The 20,483-nt window shown below is 37.6% G+C and overlaps 1 protein-coding gene across 2 annotated transcripts in view; it reads right to left on the bottom strand.

The window, feature by feature from the left end:
- SYNE2 (spectrin repeat containing nuclear envelope protein 2) overlaps positions 1 to 20,483 on the bottom strand; it is a 256,293-nt gene that overhangs the window by 114,629 nt on the left and 121,181 nt on the right. For both annotated transcript variants that reach the window (XM_069487386.1, XM_069487397.1), the window contains exons 51-59: positions 20,173 to 20,438; positions 17,754 to 17,922; positions 16,093 to 16,248; positions 13,474 to 13,614; positions 12,064 to 12,246; positions 11,131 to 11,268; positions 5,643 to 5,828; positions 3,877 to 3,999; positions 2,524 to 2,706 (exon numbers count right to left, since the gene is read on the bottom strand). In XM_069487386.1, coding sequence (XP_069343487.1) covers positions 2,524 to 2,706; positions 3,877 to 3,999; positions 5,643 to 5,828; positions 11,131 to 11,268; positions 12,064 to 12,246; positions 13,474 to 13,614; positions 16,093 to 16,248; positions 17,754 to 17,922; positions 20,173 to 20,438 — 1,545 coding nt within the window. The remainder of the gene's footprint in view (positions 1 to 2,523; positions 2,707 to 3,876; positions 4,000 to 5,642; positions 5,829 to 11,130; positions 11,269 to 12,063; positions 12,247 to 13,473; positions 13,615 to 16,092; positions 16,249 to 17,753; positions 17,923 to 20,172; positions 20,439 to 20,483) is intronic.

The following is a 20,483-nucleotide window of genomic DNA, read 5'->3' as shown; positions in this document are numbered from 1 at the left end:
TTTTTCAGCCAGACACATCCTTGGGATCAGTGATATACATTTTTTTTTTTTTTTTTTTTTTTTGAGACAGAGTCTCACTCTGTTGCCCGGGCTAGAGTGAGTGCCGTGGTGTCAGCCTAGCTCACAGCAACCTCAAACTCCTGGGCTTAAGCGATCCTCCTGTCTCAGCCTCCCAAGTAGCTGGGACTACAGGCATGCACCACCATGCCCGGCTAATTTTTTCTATATATATATTTTAGTTGGCCAGATAATTTCTTTCTATTTTTAGTAGAGACGGGGTCTCGCTCTTGCTCAGGCTGGTCTCGAACTCCTGAGCTCAAACAATCGCCCGCCTCGGCCTCCCAGAGTGCTAGGATTACAGGCGTGAGTCACCGCGCCCGGCCCAGTGATATACATTTTAAGAGTAAGAGGTTGTGGCTTCAAGAACAGTCTGAATTTGCAGAATAAGGCAAAACTAACCAGAATAGAACCTGGAATTGTGTTAAGGGAGTAATAGAGCTTAGAACTATTTGTGGACTAAATCTTATGATCAAGTATAATGAAAGATAAAGAAATAGACTTCGACAGAAAGTCTAGATACGATTTTGGCATGCTTCATAATGAAGTATAAAATAAATGCCCTTTAAAACTACAAAGTTTCTAGCCAATGCAGAATTCTTCCTTGTATTTTCTTCAATATTTAACCATGATTTTAGCTGCAGGCTAGAAATGAGTAATAGTGTTCACCACACACATACCTGTTCCCCAGCCCTCGGTAATGAACTACATCCCACTACTCTCCACACAAGTAATTTGTCTTATTTTCCACAACAAGGGCATTTAGAATATCTGAAGTAGGAATTAAAGAAAATGTCCCACATTCTAATTGTTTTCAATTACCACTGGTTTATTTAGCTTTGTAATATATGAGGGGACATCTGATTTCCACCAGCATAATAATATAAAAAATTTTAGCAGCATAGTTTGATACCTAACTTGGCATAAAATATAACTTCTTCTTCTATTTCCCAACTTGCATGTTGTGAAGAAGCCACTGTAAAGCATGGTTAGAACTGTTATGTTCCTGACCAGGAGATCAATAAAGTACAAAAGAATTAAAAATAATAGATCATATTTTATTTATTTTTCTTCTGTTTATATTATTTAAAAATAGTACATTGAGGCTGGGCACGGTGGGTCACACCTGTAACCCCAGCCCTTTGGGAGGCTGAGGCAGGAGGATAGCTTGAGGCCAGGAGTTCGAGACCAGCCTCGGCTCTACAAAAAACAAAAAAAAATTAGCCAGGCATGGTGGTGCCCACTTGTAATCCCAGCTACTGGGGAAGCTGAGGCAGGAGCATTGCTTGAGCCCAGGAGTTTGAGGTTGCTGTGAGCTACGATCACACCACTGCACTCTAGCCTGGGCAACAGACCAATATCCTATCTCAAAAAAAAAAAAAAAAAAAAAAGATAGTAAATTGAGTGCTAGATCTTTTTTCTCTCTGTGGGTGTTAGGGAAAGACATCAGTTGATCAGTAGCCAGGCCAGAGAGACCGTATGAGTTAAACCTCAAACCAGAGAGTACAATATCCTCAATCCTTAGAACAGAGTGGCCCCTGAAATGTCAATGAAATGTAAGAGGGAATAAGATATGGCAGTTTTCTTCTTATAACCAGGTGGCAGTCGTGAAGGAGGAAAAATAACTTCTAAACTGACCCAAATAAAAAGGAAATGCAGGATATATCAGGGGTCTACAGAGAGGGTTGAAAGTCTGTGGAATTTAAGGCTCTTTCAGCAACTTTCTGTTCTTGTGGGAGTGGTTGTTGATCTAGGAATACAAACTAAAGAAGAAGGTAATTTCTAACTAATGATGATTTTTGACTTGAGACAGGTGAGGCAACACCACTTCAGAACAACTACAAAAAACCCTCGGGGGAGAAGCTAAAAGATTATCAGTTAGAGGGAAGAGACCTCCAATATGGAGACATGACACAGGAGATCAGAAACTCAAATTCTTGTTCTATTTGTGTACAAATTAACTGCTACACAAGTTAACTCTGTGGTCTTTTGGCAAGTCGTTTAACCCACTGACACGAGTATCCTTATATGTAAAATTAAAGATGATGAAGTGCCCATTCTACCTATATCATAAGCTTGAGAATAAAACGAGATGATCAATGGGGAAAGGGACTGAGATGGATAAGAGGTTATCGTAGTGATGATTACTTTATAGATCTGTTGGCCTCAAGAGGTTGCAAAAGCCTCGTTCAGGTTTGAATTTCTTCCCACAGCATTTTACCCATGTAGGTCTTCAATAACTACAGAACGGAATTAAATAAACCATAATTATGCTTTAATACCTTTCACCAGAACAAGGGTAAGAAATGAGAAAAATAACCTTAGCCCCATTTGAGCAAGAAAATAAGCTTTTATACCAAATGCCACCTCCTGGATAATAATTAATTTCAATGAAAACTGAAAACAAAACCAGCTTTTGCTGAACATTTTCATCCGGTAAGTTGGCTATCATTATGAACTGCTCACCTTCAGTAACTCATTTTGTTCTTGAGTTACATTTTCCAATAGTTTTATATCCTGTAAAAGCTGATTTGTCCGCTGAAACACAGGCAGAGGTTTCATTCCTGTCTGGGGTAACCTCAGCTCCACCTGGTAAGACACTATCTCAGCAATCGTTTTCTTCATGGGACGGATATTTTCAAGGATGACCTTAATTATATACGAGAAGAATGTTACAGAAATGAAAAAATAATGGCCACTGCTAAGTTTACTTAGTCAAAATTAAAATACTGTATAATTTAGTCTTTAATCTACAGCTTCAATTTTTGAAACAGTTCCTTAGCTCAGATTGAAAACAACTATTATATCACTCATGATCTGGTACTTAAAGGTCTCAGGAAAGAACGCTTGGGTCAAGAGTAACCTATCAGTACTAATTTATTCATTTGGATAACAGATTTCTTCTTTTTCTCCTCCCCTCTCTCTGCAGAACTGCTGTTTTGCTTTACCCATCGTTGCCAGGCAGTGAGTAATGTGAAGGCAGGGACCGCATCATTCTTCCATAGCAACTTCACTTAGCACAGGGCTTCCCACACAGTGGGCCCTCAAAACATGCTTATTGAATAGAACGGAACTGTCCTGCCACATTTCATGAGTCCCAGGAGTATAATTATATTTTGCTTTAATAATATCTGATCCAGAGAAATCTGGATTTATATAACCAATATATTGGAAGAGATCATTCACTTTACTAAGTAGTACTTCATATGGTATCATTCTGTTTAATCCTCGCAACCACCCTGCAGGGTAAGTATTCTAACCTCCAATTCACAGGTAGGGAAACTGGGTTCACAGAAGTTTGAAGATCCTGATAAATTTAGACTGTAAGAGGCAGTGCCAGGATTAGAGCCCAGGCCTGCCTAATCCCAAACCACATGCTCTCAGGCACGAGGCTGAGGGGGGATCCACCTTCGCCTGCTGTCCAGCTTGTTCCAGCTCCTGTCCTGGGGCTCTATTTACATTGTAATTGGGCAATATAATCACCTTAATACCAATGCACAGATATGAAAGACAATCCAAGAAACATTAATTACTCAAAGTCACACAGCCAGTGCCCAGCATAGCTCAGGCTGGAACAGTTCAGCCTAAGATGCTCAAGCTCTTAGATTTGACCTAAATGAAAAAACAACCCATAAGAAAATTACCTTTACATAGGTAGTACTGCAACTATGATTTAAAATATATTTACAGTCATTCATATCGATTTCCCAATCTTATTTTGCTATTACTCTAGTAAGACTAAATGCCTTTTATCACAACCTATTTTAAAATAGACATAATTATTATGAGAAAATACATTTAATAATGATCCATGCTTACCTCCCCATGTTTAAGATGTTCTTCAGGTGAAAAATCAAATATTTCTTTTGATAACAGGATAGTTTTGATTTTTGAAACTTTTTTCTCCATTGATTTTACTTCAGATTCAATAGCAACCACATCCTAGAATTTCAGAAACAACAACACAATCATACAATATATGTTGTACATTAATAATCTATAAAACATAATTTATTGCCATTAATTCTATTCTCTTATTTAGGCAAAAAATGTTTGCCACTTAGACCTCCTGAAAACTAACCATGTACTTCATGATGAAATGTTGCCATAAAAAAAAAAAACTAACCAAGAACTACAGATAATGTTCACTGTCTTCAACAAAAATGTTACTCTATTAATAACACACCATACTATAAAGCATTGCTTATATAACTTATTGAATTAAAGATCATTATAGGGCCAATTTTAAACTATGAGAACAAAGTTAGTAGGCTTCCAAACCAATTTTTAAAATAAATTTATTAGATTTATCTTTGGAATGTGTTCAAACACTTGAATGCAAGTGAATCTGACATTTTAAAAACTCCCACCACTTTAAATTAAAATGATAAAGTCACCCTAAGAAAACTAACACACAGGGGCTGGAAACTTGACAAGATTTTCTTGCCAGCCCCCTAAAAAGTATTGCCAAGCACTGTGTCACTGAATTACTTTATAACCTATTGAGATTAATTTAAACAATAGATGATTTGTCCAGTGGTTATTCTCTCATCACCTTCAACCTCTAGAAACTGGCCATAACCTTAAAATGAAAATGCTGTAAAAATATGTGCTGCAAAACCTACATATTGAAATCTACACAACTGTTAGTGGTCTTCAGACCTTTCCTTTAGAGCTCAATGCAGACACACTGTAGCAATAAGAAGGTACAACTAATAAGGAGATGAAAAATGACAGGAATAGACTAAGGATGTCAAGTCACAGAAGTTTGGAGTCATTCCATAAACAGACAAATAAAACTTTATGAGTCAGAAGCAAATGAAGCAGTAAGTACAATAATTGTTTATAGTGATGTCTCCAAATCATGAGGAAAAGTTAAATGCTATTGAAATTATTTTCTGCATCTATTATTTAAGAAGGTACGTAGAATTATACAATGTATTTTAGGGTAATTTCCATCACAAATTGTAGAAGCATTTAACAACTTTGGAATAAGCTTCAGTAACCAAGAATATTTACTTTAACAATTATTATACTATTCCATGAAGACACATGAGTGTGGTACAGGAAATGTAATTTAGTGCAAAAGGAAATAATTGGGAACTAACTGTAATTGCCTTTCCATGTGACTCTATCCTTAGATAAATGCTTCAGCTGTTTCAAGCAAAAATAAAAAACCCAGAGGCTGGCATCCTGCAGCCCCTCAATAAATATTTTTTACTGGTGAACGAAGATGAGAGGTTACCTGTTTTAATTCTCTCTTTCCTAACCAGTGCTTTTAAATCAACAATATTTCCTCTTTGACAAAGAGAAAACACTGAGTTTATTTGATCAGGATCCTTCACTCCTTAAATAAACACTTCAGGATTGAGAAAGGGGAGATGCTTTCTGTTGTAGTTGCACTACAGATTGCAAAGTAAAATAAAATATAATTCAAGCCATAAGAACATAAATGAAAATTCTACCAGATCAATATGTCTGCACATTGATTAGTAGTATAGGACTTGATTAGTAGTACAACTCCAATTTACTAAATGAAACATAAATTAAGAATAAGAAATCACAACTTTATGGTGTAAACTTACATCGGCCATTCGCTGAATCTGTGGAAGGCTTTCCATTATTTTTTGTTGTAAAGCTGTTACTTGATTACTTAACTCTTGTATGGACTGTATTAAGTCATCTGTTTCAAAAATTATTGACAAGTCTTCTAGATCCGTAAAAATTGAATGTAAAAGATTGTGCTTCTGTTCTGAATCTTCCAAAGCCATCTAGATAAACAAGGAAAGAGGAAGAGAGAAAGAAAGATCAACATACTGAAACAAGTAGATTAAAATTTAAATTAGAGAAAATTTAAATTTGTATCAACTTTTTAAACTCCTGGTCATTTCCAGTTTCATCACGAAAACACTGGAATACTCTGTTGTCAATGGCAGTGGCTGACCTCAGAGTTTCTACCTGTGATATTATATTAATAATATATATATTTGGTATATATGTATTATATTATATATAATATATGTATCAATAATATATATTATATTAATTAATATATATATTTGGTCTTCATCTGGCCCAGAGTTTCTAAGCCTTTGGAATTTTCATGATGATAGGGGTAAGAAAATAATCTTTTATTATTCATAATAAGCGCCTTCCAAACATGTATTAAGTTTCAAACTTTAGATATCAAAATAGCTCAGACAGCTAATGGAAATGTTCAGCCTGCTTCAGGTAAGTCTATATAAGTAACTGATAATGAAATACTTACTTATGCAACTAGAATTCTAGTCATAAGTCACTAAAATAAGTTATTCAGAATTTTATATTGGTCTTATTCAAAATCCTAGGAGAGAACTTTTAGGAAAATAAAACTTAAAACCAATGCTTACTCTATTATTTACAGTAGCACCAAAACCCACAAAATCCTTAAGGCTAAATTTAGTAATATACATGCAAGAACTGTACACTGAAAACTATAAGACATTGCTCAGAAAAATTAAAGAACACCAGAATAAATGAAGAGATATATCATGCTCCTGAATCAAATAGTCAATATGGTTGAGATATTAATTTTTCTTCAAACTGATCTACAGATTTAATGCAATCCTACTAAAAAGTCTAACAGACCTCTATAGAGAAATTGATAAGCTTATTCTAAAATACATATGGAAATGCAAAAGACCTAGATTAGCCAAAACAAATTTGAAAAAGAAGAGCTAAGTTGTAGAATTCATGCTACCTGATTTCAAGTATTACTATAAAGCTATAGTAATTAAGACTGTCATATTGGCGAAAGAGTAGACATAAAGATCATTAGAACAGAAGTGAGGGTCCAAAAATAGACCCATATGTATGAGGTCAATTGATTTTCAACAAGGTGACAAAGTAATTCAATGGCAAGAGTCTTTTCAATAAATGGTGTTGGAACAATTGGATATTACTATGGAAAAAAAAAGAACCCCGGTCCTTGATTCACACCTTATACAACAAATAACATGAAATGAATCACAGATCTAAAACTAAGAGTTACAACTATCAAATTTCTGGAAGAACACATCGGAGGAAATCTTTGTTACCTTGGGTTAGGTAAAGATTTCTTAGAATACAGCACAAAAAAGTAACCCATAAAATAAAATATTGATAAATTGGACTTCATCAAATTAATAATATTTGGTCTCTCAAGCCACAGACCAGAAGAAAATATCTGTAAATCACATACATGACAAAGAAATGATTTTTAGGATGTTTTACAAATAACTTACAACTCAATGATAATACAAACAGCTCAATTAAACACTGGGCAAAAAAAAATTAAACAGATATTTCACAAAGGAAGTATACAAATGACAAATGAGGATGTGAATAAATGCTCAAAATCATTAGTCATTAGAGAAATGCCATTTAAACCACAATGAAATACCACTACAAGTCACTAAAATGGCTAAGATTTAAGAGACAGTATCAAGTGCTGTTGAAAATATGGAGTGATTAGAACTCACATTGCTGGTGAGAATGAAAAATACTATAGCCATTTTGGAAAACAATTTGGCAGTTTCTTATTTAGTTAAACATTTATCATAAAAGTCAGAAATCCTACTTTTAGGTAGTTACCCATCGAAATGAAATGAAAACATATACCCACACACAGGTTTGTGTATAAATATTTGTACCAGCTCTGCTCATAACAGCCTGTGGTAGGCAGGCTCTAAGATTGCCCCTAATGTCTCTGCCTCCTGATATTCATGCCCTTAATCATCAGCTTCCTTGGATGCAGGCTGGACTTACTGATTTAGCTCTAATAAAATATGGCCGAAGTGGTAAGATGTCACTTTCAAGATTAGATTACAAAAAGACACTGTGGCTTCTGTCTTGGGAGCACATTCTCACTCTTAGATTGTTTACGCTGAGGGCAGCCACGTGCCTGTGTACGGAAGTGGACCTTCCGAGGCCTGCCAACAGGCCTGCGAACGAGCTTGGAAGTGAATCCTATCTCTTCCCTCACCCAAGTGGAGCCTTCAGATGAACCCTCAGCCTTAGCGGAACCCTTGACTGCATTCTCATGAGAGACCTTGAGCCAGTGATGCTCAAGCCACGCCTGGATTCCTGACCTACAGAAACTATGAGATAATAAATGTCTGTTGTTTTAAGGGGCTAACTTTCAAAGTCATTTGTTACACAGCAATAGCTAATATATAGCTCATAACAGGAAACAACCCAAATATCTATTAACCAGTGAAGGGATAAGCAAATTGCTTATTTCTGTAAATGGAACACTACTTGGCAATCAAAGAATGAACTATGTATTGATGAATTTAACGACCTGGACGAAGCTCAAAAGCATTATGCTAAGTGAAAGAAGCCAGACACAAGATGACATACTGTATGATTCCTTCTATATGATATTCTAGAAAAGGGAAAACTGGAGTAATAGAAAGTAGTGAGTGGGTAATCACCTAGGGCTGAAGATGGGTGAAAGGAAATTGACTGCAAAGGGGCAAGAGGAAACTTTCTAGGGTGATGGGAATGTTCTTTACATTGATGTTGGTGGTAGTTCCACAACCGCACCTTTGTCAAAACTCAACTACCTGCACACTCAACATGGACATACTACTATATGTAAATTATACCTTAATGAAGTTGATTGAAAAAACAAGTTAGTTTTCTATTTTTACAATGACAATTTATGTTTCAATGACTTAATCACAGTCGCAGTATTTGCGGAATCATCATCTTGAGGTTATAAAAACCTGTTTTAACAAATGTACTCTAGTTAGAAAGTTAGAGTGCAATTAAAGCAAACATTTAAAGCTTAGTTGAGAGTTTTGACTCTTCTTTACGAGTCATTTGAAAAATACCTGGTAATGCTATAAAATGGAAAAGGGCATCCTAAAAGTAGAACTATTTGCATTACAGGGACAAAATAGCGATTTCACATAGGGCTAGTTATTTGGGACTTCCTTGCCATTTGGAGATTTACTGGGAATACATTTTGCGGGAAATAAACTCACTTCTAGCTCATAAACAAAGTCCAGCAACTTACAATGTCCAGAACAGTTTGAAAGATACTTTTACATTTTTACATGTGTATCAGTAGAAGACAGCAAAATCCCAGCTGCTTTTGCCCAAGCTCACTTTAGTAAAGTTTTGGATTTTTTTAAACTCATGAGCATTTAAGGAAAAGAACGTATCATTCCTTTCTTCTGTCTTGGCAAAGTCCTCAAAAATGGTGAATCACAGAAGCAATTAAAAATAGAAAGATGAAAAACTCTGGGAGCATGGAAAGCCAACCCAAATGGGAGGAGGCAAAAGAAATCACAAGCAGGGGACAGAAAGAAAAAAAATGAGTGAAAATGCAGTATGTTTATAATTGTTACCATAGGAAAAAAATGTGCCAACAAATCTCAAACATCAGGGAGATCTGAAGTCAGCAGCTCACTTAGGAACACCTTGTGCTATTCTAAAGATAAAAAGAAGAGCTACATCATCTTTGAAGTGTCATTCTGTAAAAACTATCATAATTTTTTTCTTTTTTTTTTTTTTTTTTTTTTTTGAGACAGAGTCTCACTCTGTTGCCCAGGCTAGAGTGAGTGCCGTGGCGTCGGCCTAGCTCACAGCAATCTCAAACTCCTGGGCTCAAGCAATCCTCCTGTCTCAGCCTCCCGAGTAGCTGGGACTACAGGCATGCACCACCATGCCCGGCTAATTTTTTCTATATATATTTTTAGCTGTCCATATAATTTCTTTCTATTTTTAGTAGAGATGGGGTCTCGCTCTTGCTCAGGCTGGTCTCGAACTCCTGAGCTCAAATGATCCGCCCACCTCGGCCTCCCAGAGTGCTAGGATTACAGGCGTGAGCCACCGCGCCCGGCCCTCATAATTTTTTTCTTAAGGGATTCTTTCTCACGGCAGAGTAATATAAAAGAAGGGAAATATGCTTTCCCAATAAAACTCCAGTCAGTACACAGCATCTGGAAGTTTCTTGCAGTCATGGCCCCAAATAGGAAAACATGTGCATTTGTTTCATCTTTGTAAGCTAGCGTGGAGACACAGGCCCCTGTGGGCTACCAGAAATGACAGGAAATTTGGCATCATGGCATGTTAGAACTGGAAGGAACCACGGATTTGTTTTCTATTGCTGTTTAACTAATTACTACCAACTTAATGGCCTAAAACAAAAAGAATTTATTATCTCATAGTGTCTGTGTAGTCCAGGCATGGTTTAGGTGGGTCCTCTGCACGGGGTGTCACAAGGCTGCAATCGAGGTGCTACCTGGAGCACAGGGTTCTCTTCCAAGTTCACTCAGGTGGTTGGCAGAATTCAGTGGGAGGACTGAGGTCCCCATCCCTTGCTGGCTGTTGGCGGCTAGAAGCTACCTTATGTCCTAGCCCTGTGGCCCTCTCACAATATGGCAGCTTACTTCTCAAGCCAGCAGGAGAATCTCTTTATACTCTGCTACAAACTGAGTAGCTCTTACTTGAAATGCTTGGGACCAGAAGTATTTCAGGTTTCGGATTTTTTTCTAATTTTGAAATTTTTGTATTATACTTACCAGTTGAACGTCCCAAATCTGAAAATGTAAAAACCTGTACTAGGGTGTATTATAATCATGTAATCATGTTAATCATGTATTTATGGGAGTGACCACCCCATTACCTTAGCCATATAACACCTAATCAAGTATCCCATCATATTCATATCCCTGTCCACACTCAAGGGGAGGGCATTACGCAGGCCACATACACCAGGGAATGGGAATTCTTGGGGCCATCTTAGAATTCTGCTGCCAAAGCCATCAACACCATCCAGGCAGCCTCTTACTTCATAGATGGGGAAAACTGAGGCCCACAGAAGATAAACTAAATCACCCAAAAAGTCATAAAGTGGTTATCAGGATGGAAAGAGCTAGATCCTGGTCTCCAAAATCCCTGTTTAGTGCCTCCTTCTGCCATTGGCATGGTTAGGGGTAAGGCAGTGTTTCAGGAAGGAAGGGAGAAAAACACCATGACGATGAGCTAAGACACTAATCATTACGTGGATTCTGTGACTCACAGAGAACTCGAAAGAACACTGACCTGGAGGGTGCTGGCGTGGTGACTCAGTTTCCGTGAAGAGTCATAGTCAGCAGGATTAGCCAGCAAACGACTGGTACTTTCGATCCAAGCCTCAGTGCTCTTCAGGAGCTCACTATATTCCTCCATCTTCAGCGTGGCCTGTGAAAGAGATGCGTACAAACTCAGCCCGGTGCCTCTGACTGGGGCTGAATGACTCCCATGGAAGAGTTAGTTGTAATCGGTCGGTGGGGTGTCAGGCCTCGCAGGTCTGCGCTCCGCATGTCTGGGGCCACTTGCCCACACCCTCCATGTTATGATCCTTCCAACTTTTAAGACTAATCCCGACCATGGGTGGAAAGGATTTAAGAAGTTCTACTCCAATGCTACAGGCCATGCCAGAGTTCCCGCCAGCCTAGCGACTATTCTGGTTCCTGTTTTACGCTTCATTCTGAAAACTGGGCTAGTGCTTTGTCCTGTTCAGGACCTTGCCCTGTAGTTCTTCTAAGACTCAGATGCTGCCTCGCTCTTGGTAGATCATATACACAACTCACCCAACCACCGCGCCTATTTGGAACAGGGGTAGGAGGGTATTTTATTTTGTCCCCAAATGACAGTCTTTCCATGGATGGCTCCCTTCTTGGACACCTGAGATCACCTGCTCTAAATTCCCATTACTGGTCTTCATCCATCCATTGGGAAGCCCAGTGCTTGCCTGGACTCATGACTTTCAGGTTCTTGGGTCTGCCTGCCCAGTCAGACCTCCTGCCAGCCCTCAGCATTGAAATCTGCCCCCGCAGTGCCCACGTGAGCCTGCCGTGTGGCTCTAGCTTCAGGTCCTGCAACTGGCAATTCAAAGGAAACTGGCTGCCGCTGAATACATTTTTTGTTTTGTTTTAAACCCATCTCAGTACGACCACATGCTATGTAGCAATAGCTATCGTGTCACGGCTGTACCTTATTTAATTGCGAGGTTCTAGATTCTGCTCTCTGTGACACTTGCTGATACTGCTGGAAAGGGATCATCAAGCTATCCATCCACTCCTGAGCCTGTCCCGGGTCCTGTTCCACAATGTCGTGAACTTCAGAATCCAGCTCGTTCAGCTTGGAATGCCAGAGGTCAAGCTCATCCCACATTTTCTGGAAAAGGAAATCATAAGTCAACTTGAATGAAGATGTCACAGTTCATGGTGGTAATTCCTAGTTTTCACACAGCATATGCGTTTGTAAATGCTACCAAAACATCACAGAAACAATATCACAGGCATAGTTATTAATTTCTATCCAGCAACCATTTGTGATCTATGAAAAACACTTATCCTGAGCTCTCCTAACTGCCACTGTATTCACTTCAGTACAAACAAGCTGCAGGGGAACAGAAAGACCCAGACATTTCTAGAAATGAACGACACAAACAAGGTCAATCAAGAGTAATAAGGCAAACATTACATTTAGAAAAGGGCTTGGGGAAATACTTGAACCTATTTAGACCGGTATATATATGTACTTAACCTAAAAGGCAATTTTAGTAAGTATAAAATTAAAACTAACAAAAGAAAAGTATCTGCTAACTCAGGATTAATGAAACGGCAGAAAGCTCTAGCCACATGTATTAATATCATTAATAGCAGCAACTGCTGTTGGCTCAAGAAACCAATAGGTTAGGTTTGAATCTGAACTTGTCTAGGCAGAGGAAAATTTCAAAGGTAAACTATTCAATTCTTACTTAATATTTGCTTAAGAATATAACTTTTGAGAAGTGGGAAAATCTAACAGGTTAACTTAGGTTCCTCTGTTTAAGAGTCCAAGATTTTATCCCAAAGTGAACCATATTCTGACCTATTTTAAAAGTCCCCAATTATATAGAATATTTCCTTAAAAATGTAGATTAGAAAAGAATTCTTTCCATATTCAAGAATTTATTTGGAAGTTAAGAGGTAAAATATCATGTTTATGTAGTTTTACCTAAGATTTTATTTCCCAAGACATTTTACAAGGGACATGATTTGGAATTTTTATTTTCCTTATTTTTACTTTGGCAGTCTTAAAAAAGCTGTTAATATCCTATTGAATTATTTTTTATATCAGTCTTCCCAAGATGAGATCCTTACCTTCCTTTACTTATAAAAATGCTGGTTCGCAATAAGAAGCTCCCAGGAGTTTGGGTGTATGGCCACCGTGGAAAAACTGAGAATGATTCTTAAATGCAACTTTCTCTACCAAGTGTCTGAGGTGATATCCCTGGGAATCTGGTTTAGGGTCTCTGTGCTTCAGATCCAAGAACTCACCTTGTGAGGACTAATGAACAGGGGTGGGGAATGGATTAGAAATACCAAATGCTGAAGGGAGTAAAGGTTAAAATGTTACCTTTTGAATGTCTTGTGCTTTCTCAATATTTTTGCTTTTCTGCTGCAACATCTTTTCAACATTATGAAGCCCATTGTTAATTTCTTCTATTTTTCTATTCATTACATATGATGGTGACCTTTTCAAGACTTCATTGCTTATCTGTTACAAGGGACAAAGATGCATTTGGCTTAGAGAGGTTTCCTGCACTCTTTTTCACAGGTTCTAATGACAAAAGGGGTAGTCACTCTGCTTTTACTTGTAAGAGCTGGAGGAAAAACCTTCCAAACCATACTGGCTATTGTATGAATGAGAGAATAGATTAGCAGACTACTAAACGGCAGCTGTGTTTACCTGATCTTTTAAATCCAATCTTAAAAATAAAATAAAATATTGTTGAATGCAATCCACATATACATTACAGATATGTGCTGTGTTGGGCAAAATTACGGAGTGGACTATTTGAAACATACCCATGTGGACCAAATGATATGAAAGAATTCCTGGGGGAAATTATTAAATGATCTCTCCATTTTATAAGAAAATCCTCTGCACAGATCTGTTTTCAATCAAACCAAACTTACTCTCAATCTGACTTAAAAAAATGTAATTCCTACCATAATACTCATTTTGGTCAAACAGCCTTCCAAAAGTAGCTATTTCTTGAGGATGCAAAGAGCTTAATTTTTCTCTGGGTGACTGTGCCTAGTGGATGTTTTCCCAGCAATTAGAAATCCAACTGCTGAACAGTGTAATTTTTTTATCTAAATGATTTTCTTGAGAAAATAATTGTGCTAGGAAAGATAATAAATGAATGTTGAATGTATCATTTTCCAAATACCAATCGTTAGTTTGTATTCTTGTTTTGCTATGTTGATAAGGCTTTCTCCAAATTAGGGTGGGGACCTGCAGCCTTGGGGCCACATGTGGCCTGCTGGATCCTTGAGTGCAGCCTTTTGTCTGAACTCAAATTTTACAGAACAAATCAATAAAGGAATTTGTTCTGTGAAGTTTGAATTCGGTCAAGGGACCACACTTGGGGATCTGTAGGGCCACATGTGGCCTTGAGGCTGCAGGCTCCCTACCCATCTTTTTAGTTTTCTAAGGGAAAATTAATCCCACTATATCTGCATAACCATTGAGATTAAAACCATCCTACACAGATAGCACACAGACGTAGAAACACAGGATAAAGGACTTGCTACAGTCACGTGTCAAGGCACTAGCTGAACTTGTCCCATGAAGCCCCCAGACTACAAATCCAGGACTCTATTCACAACATTAGGCTACTGATACTTTCACAGCATGTTTTTATTCCACAGATCATACCACAGTCAAGATTATTAGGAAAAAAAATCCCACAGTGGTCCTGTATTAGTTTATTATTGCTGGCTCTGTAACAAATTACTACAAAACAAAGCCTAACGATATTTTGGGCAGTTATTCTCCTGGTGGAAGTTGTACACTGCTTAGATACATTAGGACCGATCACAATGTAGGAAAATTAAGTAGCCATCTGAATTATACACAATGGTACCCTGTCGCTTGGATCCTTGAACTTCCTTTTAGACCCATTGCATAATCAAAATTAGTTGTTGTTTGTTACAAATATACAAGTTCACAGCAGAAATTTTCAACCTTGAGTTTGAAACACTAATTTTGATTATTATTTTACTTTGTTAGGGATTTCACATTACGTATTCAGGAGAATAACATTTAGTTTCTCTCAAAACATTTAGTACTCTCTTAAAATCAATAGTATATGATACTTGAGAAAGTACCTAACAGGTTTTCTTGTGTATTAAATCAAAAACAATTGTTATAAATATACATTAGGAGTTTACATGCTTTTTACACAGATTAGATTTTCCTAAGAAATCTGCTATAGAAGTTAATGACAGATTCTAGCAACTAAGCTTGAAATCTGATTTCTTGTGTGTTTACTTAAGATCTATTTTATTTATCAAGTTATGGGTATTCTAAGCTTCAGGAAAAAAAAATATAAAAATCCTTCTGTGGATGCCAGACCAAATAGAATTTTGTTCTGTTGGATAGGGGCTGCCTTTTTATAATCCAATAAAATTGTCTAGCTAAGCTCCTATGTCGCCAGTACTATAATATATTTCTCACCATTTCTTTAAATCTGGACTTTCAGGTATAAAGATTTACTCAGGTACATTTTATGGTAATTCTGTTAACATCATCATTAAACACTGTATGCTACTAAGTGCTATTCCTAGTGAGTTGTAAAATTTGTATTCTTATTGTCCTTGGTTGTAATGTCAAAATTTTCAGGGAATACATTTTAAAGCAAAGTACTATTCATGCCCAGAATTAGTAAGGGGTTGTACAGTAAAAAAAAAAAAAAAAAAAAAAGGCCAATAACTATTTTAAAATGCAAGAGAAGAAAAACTAAGCATTTTGACAATCAAAAATATACAGATAATCTAATTCTGTTCTCATGTCACATATTTACAGCATCTTTATCTGAGTATTCAATACACAAAATCACCACTTAACTCTACAAAAATAGTCATAGCTGAAATCCTGACAAATGAAAATGTGACATTAAATGACATTTGCTTCTTTATATTCATTCAACTCCATAAATAATAACACTAGTATAAACGCTACTATTACCTTCTCATCTACGTCTTCTAAGGCTTTTCTGCATTCTTCCATCTGGGATTCAATCTCTGCAGGGACTATGGTGTACATTTCAGAATACTTGATTCGTAGTTTTTCCATAATATTCTCAAAAGTTAGCTTTCCTTTTCTAAGAATGCTTTGAAGCTCCTAAAAACATTAAGAGTTTCAATACTCACAGGACTGGGGGAAAAGTTTAACTCTAAACAGTGAAAGCAGTTTTCCAGCACAACCTTATGATTTAAAGGAGCACACTTTGCATGACAAAACCTCACTATTGATACAAGCTGATTAAGCCTGAGAGATACTCAGTTTAGTCAGATGATGCTTTCTAATTTGTAAGAATTAAACCCGATATCTCTTCATAGTGTCACACCATTGTGGAGAAAAGACATTACAACATCTCCTGCTTCTAAAGTACCTCTAGGATTTAACTGTATCTCAGTAGCAGTCCTGATCTAAAAAGCTGCAAGTAGCAAAAAGTTTCAAAGAAGTTTTTTGTTGTTGTTATTAACTTGTTGCTATTTCTACTTCTTCCTGCATTATCATCACAATGATTCAAGGCCACTAAAAGCCCCACGCTTAGAGCAGAAGTGTCTGCTTTCATGTAATTAGACAGCCCAGCAGGGCTCCACTTCTTTCAAAAGGGAGGGTTCCAGTTCCATGCAAAGAATGTAGGTTTCAGGAGATAAAAGAAACCTGAACAAATAGTCTATTGGTTGTGGCCTAGAAACAAAATCTGATCTACCTTCTCCTGCAGTAATTATAAAGCAGAAACTCGTTTGTTTGGGAAAGTTTCCCAAAGATCAAGTGGAAAAATACTTCTTGACTTTACTGTGGCTTTTTTGTTGTTTGTTTTGTTTTTTTACAGTAGCTGTCCAGTAGCATTATTTGTGTTAATGGACTGAGTCACTACACTAAAGAATGATTACAATTTTAAAAGACTCCATGAAGTGTCACTGTTTTCCCTTTCTGAATCCTCAGCAGAGAACAGATCTAGAGAGGGAAAGTTACAGAACAAGTGTCATCCTGTTCATCTAGACCTAGCCCAGGAGGACAGGTCAGAGCTACACTTCAATTCAGAGCTTCAATTCAACTACTTCAATTCAGAGCTACACTTAGACGGTTCCCCATGAAGACTGCTTCTGTGAATAAGTTTCATTTTCAACATTAATATGCAAAAGCTCTGGTTAACAACAGCAGGCAACTTTTGAATCAACTTCTAATGTTCTTTTTGGCTGTCACCATTGGAATGGAATGAGAGAAGAAATCATTCTGAAGAAATTAGTTCCCAAATTACCTTCAGGTGGTACATAGCCCCTTATCAGAGATAAAACATCACGTCCTACATTAACTAACATGCTACTGAAGAGTGGTCTGAGCCCTCAGTTCACCAAACACACTTGAACATGTTTGAAAAAAGGCTGCCTAGTCCCAGCCTGGTCTTAGCTATGCTCTCTGCTCTCCAACCACACTGATCTTCACCAATGGCTCTGCCCGCACCATGCCACAGGGCCTTTGCATGTGCTTTTCTCGCCTCTGGACCACTCCTCCAACCCTAGTCACTGAGTTACCTGTGCCCCAAGGACTTTGGATACAAGATTGCATATTGTGCACCTGCATCAGCCACATTCATTAGTTCATTCCTCACTTACCTCAAACTCTTCTGCCTTTTCTGGGTAGTCCTGCAATACCATATTTTGCAAAGAAGTTGTAGTTCGTTGAAATAAATTCTTCAAATCAATTATTTCTTTTGAGAAGGAATGTCTTTCTTGGATTTCAGCCTCTATCAATTCCTTATTTTTTTGTGCTTTCTGAAAAAGCCTAAAAGAGAGCATCGGAATGTAATTGTTTCTCTATCCTGCTCTTCTGTGAAATAGTTTTAGTTCAACGATTAACATCAAAATGTCTGAATAGCTCATAAAAGATGATTTTTTCCCCCCTAAGAGAATAGTACCAGTTTTCAATGATTTATGTACCATATATACAAATATATATCAAATTCTATCACTCAATCAAAAACCTCTCTAAACCTTTCATCCCCAAATATCCTCTTTTCATTGTACATTCTAATTGCCATCTCTGTCCTCTATTTTCCTCCATCTAATCCCTGAGCTCAAATTAAAATGACTTAGAGGTGTGAATGGAGCCGTGGGGTGGGCTCCTGGGGAGAGCCAACCCCTCTAGCCTTTTTCTCCCCAGCTGACCCTTTTTGCTGTGTAACAAATACCAGAAGAGGCATTTAAGTGGGTAAAACCTTTGCTGAGGGTTATTTGGTAAGTATTGTGACATATAAGAAATATATCATTGGTCCCTGCCCCAGTTCTTGAGACAGAGCTCTTAACACCCTGGCAGACAAGGATACTAAAAGAATCTTTTGTTCCAATATTTGGTCTTCGATGCCAGTCCCTGACACAGAGCTCCTAAGACCTCCGTAATTTCCTGAGTGATAGGAGCATCTTTTGTTCTAATGAGCCGACTCTTGGTGGGCTCTTAGATAGCCTCAGAATGGGGGTTGGTTGCTAGGGAAACCAGCCATGTGATTAGAGGACTATAACTTTCAGTACTACCCCCACCATACACACGCACCTAACCCCAAGGAGGGGATTGGAGCTGAAGGCTGAATTGATCACCAAGGCCAATGATATAATCAATCATAACTATGGTGCCTCCATAAAAAACCAAAAAGACAGGGTTTGGAGAGCGTCTGGATGGCTGAACACACGGAGGTGCCTGGAGGGTGAACCACCCACCCAGAGAGAGCAGCCGAGCTCTGCACTCCTTCCCCCATACTGTGCCCAACGCATCTCTTCAATCTGCTTATCTGCATTCTTTATTAATAAACCAGGAAACAGCAGTAAAGTGTTTTCCTGAGTTCTGTGAGCTGCTCTAGCAAATTAATTGAACCCAAGGGAAGTGTCAAAGGAATCCTTGATTTAAAGGAAACAACCCCACACGTCTGGTGTCAGAAGTGTTGTGAGCATGGTGTGTAAGAATAGAGAGAAAAAAACAGTTGGTTTTTTCTTTAGAGGATCTCTGGCCCTAAAATTATTATATCTTTTGGCCCAGTATCTTTCTCAATGAATTGATCACAGATGCAGATAGAGATTCTAGCATGAACATTTAACGTAGTGTTTTTATAAAAGTAAAAAAATCACATACGATTTAAAGGTTCTTTATTAGGGGTTTGGTTAAATAAATTATAGCACATCCTCATGGTAGAATACTATATAGCTATATAGTATATATAGTATATATATACTATATAGCTAGCTATGTTTAAAAAGAACATTTAACGGCATAGGAACACAAACATGATATGTTGATAAATTATTCAGCAGAATACCAAACAGTATAATTACTAGGAACTCAATTAATTTAAAAACAAAACCATAGTACAAAAGAGGAGAAAAAAGTGGCAGTGGTTGTTGCTGAGTGGTGAGATTAAGGTGGGTTTTTATATTAATCTTTGTAACTTTTACAATCTCCAACTTTCCCATAACGACTATGTATTATTAAATTAGAAAAACCAGTGAAAAAAGAAATTTGAAGGATATTCACCCTCAGTAATGCCAGGATGGAAATGTGTGCCGGTTTTAATTATAGTTATTAATCTTTTCCATACCCTTTTATTTTTTATTTTTAGAGGCAGGGTCTTAATCTGTTGCCTAGGCTAGAGGTCAGTGGCATGATCATGGCTCACTGCAACCTCAAACTCCTGGGCTAAAGTGATCCCCCTGCCTCAGCCTCCCCAGTAGGACTACAGGTGTGTGCCACTATGCCCAGCCAAACTTTTTTTCTTTTTAGAGATGGAGTCCTGCTATGTTGCCCAGGCTAATCTCAAACTCCTGGCCTCAAACGATCCTCCTGCCTTGGCCTCCCAAAGTGCTGTGAACACAGGTGTGAGCCACCACACCTGGCCTCTTTTCCAACCCTTTTTATACCTATCAGTGTCCTCACTCAACTCGGTTGGATCATTTGCCATTAGTCTACAATATTTTTATATTTTCAAAATTTAATATTTTCTAACGTTTGAGCTATATAATATTTATGATAATTTTTCATAAATCTTACTTGCTGCATCGCTCTTGCATAGATGTAATCTCCTGATATGCTGGAACAGGTTCCACAGCCCCTAAGCCTTCCGGAACATTCTGGATACTTTTGATGCGCTGGAGAAGTAGGTTCAGTGACAGCTGCTGCTTCTCCACACTCTCCTCATATTGGTGTAAACAGTCTAGCACATCAGACAGCTCCTCTGTGGTGGCTGCTTCTTTTGTTTTGGAAATTTCAGGGAGTTCTTCCTGAAGATTATCCAAAATAATTGCTTCTCGTTCGATCTAATTCAACAAAAAAACAAAAAAAGAGGTGAAATAAAGAAAAAT

This window comes from Eulemur rufifrons, chromosome 2, assembly GCF_041146395.1.
Source record: "Eulemur rufifrons isolate Redbay chromosome 2, OSU_ERuf_1, whole genome shotgun sequence".
Classification (NCBI taxonomy): domain Eukaryota; kingdom Metazoa; phylum Chordata; class Mammalia; order Primates; family Lemuridae; genus Eulemur; species Eulemur rufifrons.
This window is presented reverse-complemented; position numbering and strand designations above follow the sequence as displayed.